The 12,097-nt window shown below is 36.6% G+C and overlaps 1 protein-coding gene across 4 annotated transcripts in view; it reads left to right on the top strand.

Annotated features, from left to right (window-relative positions):
* Window positions 1–11,465, top strand: part of ADAM23 (ADAM metallopeptidase domain 23) — a 94,922-nt gene extending 83,457 nt beyond the window's left edge. For 3 of the 4 annotated variants that reach the window (XM_020780735.3, XM_020780736.3, XM_020780737.3), the window contains one exon: window positions 7,458–11,465. In XM_020780735.3, the coding sequence (XP_020636394.3) occupies window positions 7,458–7,720 (263 nt within the window). In that variant the 3' untranslated portion in view covers window positions 7,721–11,465. Of the gene's footprint in view, window positions 1–30; window positions 555–7,457 lie in introns of those variants that run through there. The other variant, XM_072978330.2, reaches the window with a different exon arrangement.
* The last annotated feature ends 632 nt before the right edge of the window (window positions 11,466–12,097 follow it).

Here is a 12,097-nt window from a genome sequence, read left to right as displayed (position 1 = left end):
CAAAGTTGTTACATGTTTTGGAAATTACAGGAACAACCTTGGATGTCACCACCTCAAAATGACTCCCATGGAATATATGGCTTGTCACAAAATGCCAACCACGAGGGACTGGATAATCACAAAAAACAAGCAGCTAGCTCAGCGGCAGAGTAGCAGCTAATTTTCAGTTCTGCATGCGATACCAGGTATTGAAGTTGAAAAGCACAGCAAAGTACTGATTTACAAAAGGAAACCTTAGAAAATTAGAGACAAGGATGAAAATCACATCTAGGGTGCAGTAACCCACAGGCATAAAGTTCTGTGTGAACCCTGACTTGCTGCATGAGCGGTAAAGCAACAAGGCATCTGCTTACACAACCGTGTAGTATATATATACCTGTGCAAACTCTGGCGTAGGTAAGTGTTCATGCAAAAGAGTGCTGTGCAAGTAGTAATAATGGATTCTGGACTAGCAGCATGACAAAGAAGCTAAGCACCAAGAACAGATTGGAAGTAAACCCTAAGTATCAAAACCTATGTTTGATATTATATGGCACAGTAACATCTATTTCACAGGAAGAACTAGGAGACTGAAGTGCAGAATCCACCCCTCTTTCCTCCTTGCCCCAGCCCTCTTTTGTTGCTCTCTCACACTCATATGTACACTAAATCCTGCCCTTGTCTACCTCCCCCTTTTAAAAGCAACAATCTTCTATAAGGTGGAAAGGATTTAAGTCCCACTGAACTCAGTGAAAACTGTGTACAGTATAAATAGTCCTACCCAGCTTGCTCTCTCCATTATTTGCACCATAATCATGGGCAAGTGCCACAAAAATGCCTGCTTTCAGCAGTTGGTAGGTCAGCAGCATCTGTCATGACCTGAGATTTCGTTCAGAACCTGAGACCTGGGGGTGGGTCATTGTGTTGTCATTGGAAGGATCCCTGTGGTGTCACGGGAGGGGAGCCTTATGGAGTCACAGAGGAAGGCAGAACAAGGGTGAGCAGAGAAAAAAAATAACACAGTTGCTAATGCCTTTGCACTGAGTTAGCAAATCTTCACAGCAAATAGTTTTAGGTGGAGATGGGTGGCTTTAAATCACATGCCAAACAAAAGTCAGTCACACTCAGACTGAGGTTGGTCATCTTGTCTAAAGAGCTGGAGAAGCATAGTCATTTCCTGAGACCTGGCCACCCTGCTTCTCACTAGAGACACTACAATATAGACTGAACTGCTGTTCACTTAAGCAATGGGAACTTTCTTTCTCGGCACCCCTCCATTCTGCTTCAAAGGATCATATATAAAATATACAGTGTAATTCAGATGAAAGATCTGAAGCTGTGGACAGATTTTATTTTGAAACAATAGATGTTTCATGCTCAAACTGGTTTTAGCATTCATTCCAATTCAGCCTTAAAAGGTGGATGAAACATCTTGTATTCAAATGGTATTAAGAACTATTCTATCAAAAAAATAAACATAATAAATAGTAGAATTATTTAGATAATTTCATTATTTAAAAAATGTTCATGCACAATGAGTTGAAACCAACTGGGTGTGCTTTTCCCCAGTGAATGGAAGAGATTCTTCCATCCACAGAACACTTTTGTGTCCAGCAGAGCATTTACAATGGCAAAACAGAGGAAGGACTTTTTAAAAGTTTTTCTCCATCTCTCTGAAGCACTCTGTGGCCCCTGAAAAGCATTTCCTTCCCTCCCACCCCTTTGCCTGTCACCTAGAGAATGTTCCCACTGGGACGAAGAAACTCTGTTCATGATCTGTCCAACATTTCACTCTGATATTTTGAGAAAAGTGTACTCCCCTGATCCAGGCATTTATAGATCCACCTTCTTTAAATCAAGCACCTGTGAACTTAATATTGCACAATAATGCTTCCATTTAAATACTTTGCATCCTGTGTATCTTTCTAGTGTACATAATACCCAATGAAATGATTTAATGTCATATCCCTATCCCTCTGTGGATAGCAGTTCGAAGTAAACATCCCAATAGTTCTCTTTTTTTAAAAAAAAAATGTGTAATACTCTGTAGCAGAACCTCAAATATGATGGCCTCGCCTAGCTCACAGCTTGAAGTGCATGCTTCTTTGGAGTAAAATTGAAAATAAATATTTATTTATAGAAAAGGTCTAGTCTAGATAGGCCCTCTTACATTTTGCTGCTGCTTTACGTATGTGTGACTGAGAGAGAGAGAGAGAGAGCTTAGAATGTTGGTAATATCCAGTAGGCATTAGAGAAAGGACAGTCGACCCAAAACAACAAGGATGCTGAGGATGTGTTTTTGTCCCAAAGATTTCAGGAGCTTGTTTCATTCTGTTTCTATTCATGCCCCAAATGGTAAGTTAACAGTGGAGTCCTATAAAATAAAATAAAATGACATGTTTAGCATCAAATTATGTTTTAATTCTAAAAGAAGAAGAAGAAAACAGTGAGGGGCTTTGCTTTCATGCACAGTGGCCATCTTCAGAAGTAATTCTAATGTTATGGATAGTATTCCAGATGGATCCCACAATATTTATACCCTAATCTTTATTTAGATGTGAGTTTAAGCTTGTGCAAACAAAAATCTCTTCACCTAGCAGGGCTTTCAACCCTCCTCTGAATAGCCATATCTGCAAGTTGGAAGATCCTTCTAATTAGCTTGGGAACCAGTCACAAGGATCTGCAGTGGGAGGAATAAATTTGTGAGAATTGGGTGGAAGCAAGGAATGGCTTCAGATTGTGAGGAGGAATACTCTGAAGGAAAGGGAGCAAGAAAGCTCCATTGTACAAAGGGCATTCTGTTCACACAAGTCTAGAACCAGCTAAGCCATGTTTTGAAAGTGATTAGATTTTAAAATTGTATCGTATGACTGACATTATCTTTAATACAGTATTACTATGATTCTGAGCCATTTTCAGACATGTGAAAGATTTCATTTCCCATGTAATTTTCCTAGACAACCCACAACACAATACCATTCTGTGTAATCTGGCCTGTCTCAAGAAAAGTAATGTGAATATCAGTTTTGAAAGACTTTCATGGCTAATAATTGCATTCACAACTACCCCACATGTTTAATTAAAACTAATCTCATTATGCTGAATAACATAACCATGGTGCTTTCCCAACTGGTTTGAAATCCACTTGATTTCTCCTCCATTTATAATAATGTGTTGTGTTCCATAGACAATTTGAAACATGTATGCATGCTTTCTAAATTCTTTTAATTTTCAGTATGTATGATAGAAAGTACTGAATATTGGAGTGAATTTGTTGATATTGTGCATGATGAAATATGTAAATTATTCTTTCCAAGGGTGTCTTTCTTACAGTGTGCAGTGGCAGATATATGTAACCCAAATGATTTGTGTTGTACCAACCAGAAAACTAGTGCTGCAGTATTTCTGTCTCCGTACTGAAAGGCACAATGCAGACCCTGGGTGAATTTGGTGGTATTTGCTTTTTGCCCCTCTCTGTAGCCTCTAATTTCTGGCACAATTAATTATTTCCATCTCATGAATCCATAAAAATGAATTGAAGAAATAAAATTATTAAAATATCATAAAAACCACTCAAGTAAAATTAGTACAATACTCAGCAAACAAACCACTTAGATGACCAAATTGAAATTATGTGTCTTCACGTCCTTTCTAAAAGCAGGAGAGTGGAAACTAATCAAAACTCTGAGGGAATTCCTTCAGTTCAAGCAGGCCACTGGAGGTGCTGATATTTTCAAGTGATTCTCCTTAAGATCTTATTATCCAGAAATATTTGTCATAAACTATGTGGCTCCTTAGTCGTGCCAAATCATAGTTTGATACTGTGATAAGCAGGTATAAGGGTAAAACCCACATGGTTGCTTCTGCCCTGGTGTTTGTTTTTACAGATATGGCGATGGGACAAAATGTCTGTAGCCTGCTCAGAATCAGACTTTAGTTTCCAATCCTTGTTTCCTCAAACCAATATTTATTGGGTAAGAAATAAACCTCATTGTTGCCAACTAGGAATATGGTAGAAGCATCGAAGTCCCCTTATAAGGAAAAGGAATGCGTAATAATGTCAGCTCTGACAGCTGCTGGAAATGACAGGAAAATATTAACATTCCTATGGAGCCTTATGCTAAAAGGTGTTTCATAAGGTATTTAGAACTAAGCAAGTTTTTGTACCTAGACAAACATGGTATCAATGGGTTGCTCGCTATTAGGATCCTTCTCTTAGTTCTAATAAGAAGGAAATTAATAGAAAATATGATAGGCTTATACAGGGTGGTTTTATATCAATAGAACATCCAGATGGTTTTAGAAGCTGCTTGTGTGAAAGCCTTGGTCACATTTTCAGGAATTTAAGTCACTGTGTGCTTATAGTCATCTCTCATGATGTAAATAAGTCACACAGTTTCAAAGTAAAGAAAATAAAAACCTCTGTTTCATATATTGGTAGATGTGATAACATGTAGTACTGTATATCTGTTTCATTCCTACTCACACAGCAAGTACCATTGTCTCGGGTTAGTTTAGAAGTGGTCTTGCCTGATTCTGTTCTCTCTCTGCAGTACCTAATGTAAGATACATTCTCCAATTTATTCCATTTTCTGCAAGGCCAATTATAAACAATTTAGGAAGAAAACAAAGCTAGGGGGAAGCCAGAAATAGTGGCTTGGAAAATAAGAATACCAACATGAAGCCCGAAGTGTTTGAAAAAGGGAATTGAAAATAAAACAGCCAACATTATAATGCCATTGTACAAAATGATGGTAAGGCCACATCTAGAGTGTAACGTACAGTTCTGGTCGCCACACCTCAAAAAAGTCATAGTGGAACTGGAAAAGGTGCAGAAGATAGAGACTAAAATGATGACTGGTCTGAGGCACCTCCCTTATGAGGAAAGCCTACAGCGTTTGGGGCTCTATAGACTAGAGAAAAGGTGCCTGAGGGGGGACACGATCGAGTCGTATAGAATTATGCAGGGGATGGATAAAGTGGACAGAGGGAAGCTCTTTTCCCTCTCATGCAATACCAGAACTAGAGGACATCCACTCCAATGGAGTGTTAGGAGAGTGAGAACAGACGAAAGAAAATATTTCTTTACCCAGTGTGTCGTTAGTCTGTGGAGTCCTTGCCACAGGATGTGGTGATGGCATCTGGCCTAGATGCCTTTCAAAGGGGATTAGACAGATTTCTGGAGGTAAATCCATCGCAGGTTACAAGCCATGATGGGGATGTATAATCTCCAGGCTTAAAAGGAAGTTACCTCAAAATGCCACATGCAGGGGAAGGGTATAAGGATACAGGTATCTAGTTGTCTCGTGTGCTCCCTGAGGCATCTGGTGGAGCCCCTGTGAGATACAGGAAGCTGGACCTTGGCTTGATCCAGCAGGACTCTTTTTATGTTCTTATGTTTGATTTTGCTTTTATTACTTCTTAGAGAAGGATAAATTGCTCATTTTTGTTACTAGGACAGTCTTTAATTTAGACTACCACTCTACGTACACTTTCTCTGAGGATGCCCATTTAAAATAAATAAGGCTTTCTTTTGAATCAACATGTGTGGGCTTGCATTACATACCGGTAGATATCAGTATCTAAATACAGAAGCTGTTTTGAGCAGGAAAAGCTTTCTAGTACATGGGTCATTTTTGATAGCACAATAAGTTAAAGATGATTACTTCTAGATCCACAGTGGGGCTACTTTCTGTCATAAAACTATCTTGTGGGGAGCAGAACATCATATGGGTAATCTTTACATCTGTTCAGATTTGAATCTTTTTAGAAACAATCCAATGTTTCGTATGAGAGAAACCAAAATACATGCCCTGCTGCTTGTTTTTGAAGAGCAATGCTCTGTTCATGCTCATCTGCATAACCTTTTTACAATAAGCAGTGTGATTCTAACACTGGTGTATAATTATGCAATATGGAATTTGCGACTGAATTGCATTTATTATTACCAGTTAAAAGACAGGTTTTAGTATTGACTTCAATGCTCTTTGTTCGTTATGAAAGCACTGTGTGATATGAAAACATAGCAAAGTTCTTTTGTTCATATCTGGTTCTTCATAAATTATACAAAATTCAAGAGAAGTTGGGCACATTAGACTATCTTACTCAAATACACACACACACAAAATCCTGTGATATCCTTTAAAGAGTAAAATATCCATCTGGTTTAAGATTCTGTAGACAAGATGCATGAAGCATTATCTTTGATTTCGTACATGTACGCATATACCATGAAAGCAACATCTGACCATAGAACCAATAGGACACAAAATGCAACATGTTTGTGCAATCTAAATGTATGGAAGATGGAAACAATCGCCTATTCGCAGTAGCAGAAATGGATGATCATTACTGACTGGTACACTGGTATTCGAAGGTATTAAAAACAGTTTGATGATTCTGCTGGAATAAAAAAATTCAAATGTATCATTATTGCATAAGAAGTGGTGAGATTACTATATGAGTATAATTCAGTCATTGTGATTCGTGGTACATACTTAGGAGTATATTTTGTGTGCAAAATGTCATGAAAATGATATAAGAGGATTCTCCAAACTGATTGGTAAAGTGCATGTCTAAATTAGATGTGTGGCACAAAGTAAAGTCTGAAAATACTGTCTTTTTGCAATCACACACAACTGATAAGATTTACAAGAAAAACAAAATAAAATTACTTCCAAATCCTATTGACTGCAGCAAGAGGAGCATGTAGTGGAGAAGGCTCAAGGCTTTATGTTCCGCACTGCTGAAGAATCTGTGAAATCCTGTTCTATGTTTTACTGCATGATAATTTGGTGATAAGTAGCAGTGCACACGCCCAGTGTTAAGACTAAATGCATGAGCCCCTTGCTTGATGCCCCACATAAAGCCAGATTATGGGGAGGTTGCATCCAATTTTTATGTGGCTTTGTAATGTCTTGCTATTTGTTAATTTAGGATGCTGGTATCACAGGAGAATGGACATTTATTCAAAAATCTTCTGCTAATAACGCCTGCGAAATTCTAATAGCACAACTAACATATGCTGGAGTCCATTCTTCTTCAAGAGGAGCTTCTCAGCATTTGTTGACTGGTGATTGAATTGTATTCCATATTGTAGTAAAGGCTAACAAAAGACAGAGAAAACGTTTTAGACTGAAATAAAATTCTATTGGCTTCCTTGTGGCCAGTTTGAGTAAAAACTGGATGGATATGGCTGCAATTTTGTTTGTGTGTGTGATATAGCATTAATATTTCATAAATAGAGGAGTTTTAAGATTTGATACAGTTTCACATTCAGCTGAACCAGTGGCAGTACAAAGCTTTAAATTCATCCCAAAATGAAGCAATTAAATGGTTTATTGAAGCTTAAATCTGGAGTGTCTTTATATAAGCCCTTACTACTGTATGGTGATCACATGTCTTTTCCCCCCATTATGACTAACTAAAATATTTCTTGTTTTCCTGTCTTACTGTTTTGCCTCTTGCTGAACTGGAAGAAATGTCAAAAAGAGAAGATATGATCCAAATCAACAAGGTATCTAAGGAACTCATTGGAAGAACTTTCCTACATATTGCTGGATTCTGGATATGGTGGAATTTTGTAATAGCTGTGCAGAAAATACATCACCGCAGACGAAAACTAAGACAAATGATTTACAACAAACTACAGGCTGGGATATGTATGAAAGGATTGAAGGAGAACTGTCCTTTTTGGAGATTCAAGTGCAAGAACACCCTCCACTCATTTGTTTTTTTTTAGAGTGTTAGACACAAGACAAGTGCTATAAATAAACTATTTTGGCCTAACTTTTTTTAAAAAAATAACAAAGAATGGAGCAAACAAACCAAGTGCAATAAGAGAACTGATTGAAAATATTCAAATAGGTAAAGAATTTCTTAACTGATAACATGCCCTTGCATGATATTTTAATATTAATGACAGACTCCAGTGGCATGATAAGCTAAATTTTGAAATGGTAAACTGCATGGCATATATACAGCAAACAAGCTAGCAAGCTGACCCCAAGCAAAATCTTCATACCAAGAAAACCGTAAAAATAAAACACTGAAAAATTGATTCTGGGTTTTTCAAAAATTGCATTCCACCACTGCAACTCTCATTACTTTTTAAATTCTCAGACTCCCTTCATAGTATATGTATTTGTTATTATTTTGATTTTAAAAAAAAAAACTCTCGAGTATGGCAGGTTGGGCCAAGCTAATGCCTATTGTTGAGTATAAAAAGAAGAAATGTCATTAAATCTCAGATTTGTGTCATGCTGTCTAAATATAGCACATTTCTTAATTGTTTTTCTATACGTTCTATCTGTTTTAAGTTGTAAGCCTTCTTAGAATGTTGCTAAATTTTTGTTTGTTTGTTTGTTTTGGTGGCATGGCATATAGTGGAGGTTCTGGCTTGCTCTAAAAAGGCATTTCACATGCAGACACAAGACGTTCCAGCAGAAAAGAGACTTGCTTTTAAAATGTGTATGCTTCAAACCAAAAAAAGTAAAACTAAAAACACTACCACCCACACCCTTCCAAATCTCATTAATATATATCTAAATGCATATGTATGCAATTAATTTTTCTCTTTCCAGATGTGTCATGTATTGACAGGGAGATAATGTGTATATATTGTAACAAACCAACACCCTCTCAAATTAATCACAGAAGTGCCAAGCTTGTATTTTATTAATTTTACTGTTTTCCTTTCTCTCACACACACATTGTATGAAAGGAAAAAAGCCTAAATAAGCCTTAAATACACTTAGAATATTGAGAGCTTTTAATAGGTTAAGGCTTTCCCATGTATTGTCTTATAGTTCCCAGCATCACTCACCTTCAGGTCCACCTTTCTGTTTTATGTCAGATTTATCAAAATAATCCAAATGCCCATACCTTTCTCCATTTATTTATGTAGTATGTATATTTTAAAGCACAGCTTTGAATGTTACTTCCTAATCTGCCTGTGGTTACTATCACCACTCAGTTCTGTTTTGCAAAATAAGGAGAGTGTTATTGTTTACCCAGGAGAGTTGGTTTATAATGATGTCCACATCAACATCCCAGTGCATTGCTGCTGCAATTTGAGGCTTCCATGCCTGGTAGAAAACTAGGCCAATAATAAGTTATTCTGCAAAAATGCAAATACTGTATGATGTTTCAAATAGTAAGCGTCTTATAACCCAGAAATGAGCATACGGCAGCATTAGGGCCATATTCAGCTCTTTATCTGATCTAATGCAGGCCTCAGCCCATTTTCAAAAGTGCTGTGCAAGTGATCCATTCAGATCTCAGCAGGATCCAGCTGCTGCTCCTCCAGCAGCCTGCTAAGTGGGAGGGAAGAGGGTGGCAGAGAAAGCAAAAAGTGGCAGAAACAGAGGAAAGGGATGGTTTTGTCAACTTTTTTCACTGGACATTTCCTGCTATCAGAAAGAGGCTCCTGAGAAAGGTTACCCCTTAGGGAATGTGGCCCATGAGAGAAAAAGGCCTATCTTCCACAGTTGGGAACCTTCATTTCAGTTCCTATTGCATCAGAATTCAGTACAGTACTGGAGCAAAGTACAGAAACAGTGAGAGATCAGATGTTTTGTTTCGTGGTGATTAGCAGCAGTGTAGGATGACATTTTAATCATGAATGGCTTTTGCTTTGTACTCTAAAGAGCCATATAATTAAATTTGATCTGACTACATATATTTTTATATCAATTTGTATAACTCAACTGAACCTTCAGAAATCATCCTCATTGTATGTTAATGTAAATATTTTATCATTTTAAAAGAATTTTCCCATGCACAGTTCAGAACTATCTTAAAAAGAAACGGAAACAGTGGCCAACATCCAACAGCAAACATCTGCATAATGTATCTTTCATTTCCTTCTCCCTGCAGCTACCATACTACCCACAAATAGGTTCCAGAAAGCTTTTCAGCATTCTAAAGCAGGTTTTGTAGATTTGCAGGGGGGCTGTACTGGGTAGATGAGATTGCCCTCTTCCTGATTCCATTGGCAGAATCAGTTCTTTCAGCAGAAAGATATCAGGCAGTTAACACTTTTTAAAATCGTGTTGAAACTATTTTTAGAGTTAAGTTAATATATGTTATTTGAGCATTCGATTTCCTCATAGTATACCATTGGTTGTGTATTACTATTGTAGCTTTTTCTATGCCAATGGCTGTATTACATTCAAAGGCAGCACACATCCAATTGGCTGATTCACATTTTCTCATAATTATGGTAATTGATAAAGAGGTACTACCTTATGAGTGAAAGATGAAATGGAAAGTACATCATACTAGGTTATTGAAATTAGGGGACTCTTAACAAATGTAGCCCAGACCTTGCAGCATCTTTAAGGCAATATATTTTAATTCTTGACCTGAAAATGCAATTAGATCTTAGAACTATTTTGCCTAGAGTCATTTTGCATTTTAATATAAGTATCTGTGAATGATATTTAAATAGGTGCTAATGTCTCCTTTATGGTTCTGTTCGGGGAGTAGTGTAGTAACCACAGTAGGAATGCCATTCAATATGGTTTAAAAATCAGATTGTTATACTTTTTTTAAAAAAAACCTGAAGTAATTCACAAAACATTGTAAATGTGCGATGTGGTGTTTTAAATTAGACCACACTGGTCCCCAATTATGTACATACTGCAATATTTGGTGTAACTTTTTGTTACACTAGCAATTTAACAATGAATCTAATGTCTAAATTTCTCCTCTGCTGTTCTGTTATGTGTATGTATGTTTAAAATACACAGATGTATAGAATGTAAATGACGATGCAACCACACAGCTCACGGAAATTGGATTATAGTTTTCCTGTGCTACTACAATTATGTAATCAAACTTGTTGAGATAGAGACTTATTTTATAAGCTTTTATTTACAGCATTTTGTAGAGAACACATGCTTCCTCTTTTTTTAACCACTGTCAGTATCATTTTAATAGTGTTCAACAGAATATAAGTTTTCATTTCAGCCAGAATATTTTTTTCCCATTAAAATGAATTCATTTTAACAGGAAGATGTATGGAAATTTTATATAGCTTATGTTGATATGCTGCATGATCCCACCAGATTGAGCAAATTCTCTAAGGGGAAACTCCACTACACTGATTAACAAAAATATATTCTAGGTGCATGTTAAAATAAACTACATAGAACAGGAGTTTTAAAAAGTTTTCTTTACTATGCAATGATAGGTATTGCACAAACTTAAAATTCAAAGACAAATGTCTGAGGAACTTTACAAAATAATACTTGAATTTATTTTTGATCTAAGAAGCTATCAATCATTTTATATCATTGTTGCTTTCACTATTGATCTTCCTTTTAAATTGTAATTATTTTTTAAAATGCACAATATGACAAAGTCATTTTTATTTAAAGTTAATACTCATTCATATCTTGTTGGCTGCTGATGAATGGAAGTTTGGTTGTCATTGTTCTGCATCTTAGTAAATGAGTATTAAAAACTTCATGAACAATGGAAAATTGCAACTTCTGTACTTCTTTTTTTGTATGCTACCATTAAATTGAATCCCTATGTTCCACATCCAACCAGTGTTGCAGTACACAGTGAAGGTGACCAGCATTTTAAAAGCTGCCAGAGATAACTCTTCATCACAGTAGATTTCATAACCATTTTTGTGACTGCTATCAGATGGTTCACCCTCTAGTAAAACTTAAATGTTTGATGGATTTATAGGTCTCATCAAAAATCATACACAAATGCAGCTAAGCTTAGTTGTTTGGTGAGAGGAGATCACAGTAGTGGGGAAAATGTGGCTCTGTATTGCTCCTGTGAATCAATTTTATGTTTTTTCTGAGGTGGATGGGGAATTATAATTTTTAGAGCATATTCAGAGGTCTGACAACAAACGTAGTAAAGAATTCCAAAGTTAGCCAGTGCTCCTAGGAAAGATTTTATAATGTGTGTTTTTGAAAGTCAGAAATATGATTCAAAAATAATAATAAAGGTTAATCTATGCTAATAAAAGAAATAGTTTGATCCTCTCATTTAATTGGCCAGAAACCTAGTGACTGTTTAGCACAAGGACTGCTCCAGTGGTTCCATATTGCATCTAATTACCGTATTTTTCGCTCCATAAGACGCACCTCTCCAT

This window comes from Pogona vitticeps, chromosome 1, assembly GCF_051106095.1.
Source record: "Pogona vitticeps strain Pit_001003342236 chromosome 1, PviZW2.1, whole genome shotgun sequence".
In the NCBI taxonomy this organism is placed as follows: Eukaryota; Metazoa; Chordata; class Lepidosauria; order Squamata; family Agamidae; genus Pogona; species Pogona vitticeps.
Note: the sequence above shows the minus strand (reverse complement) of the source record. Positions and strands in the feature narration are given on the sequence as shown.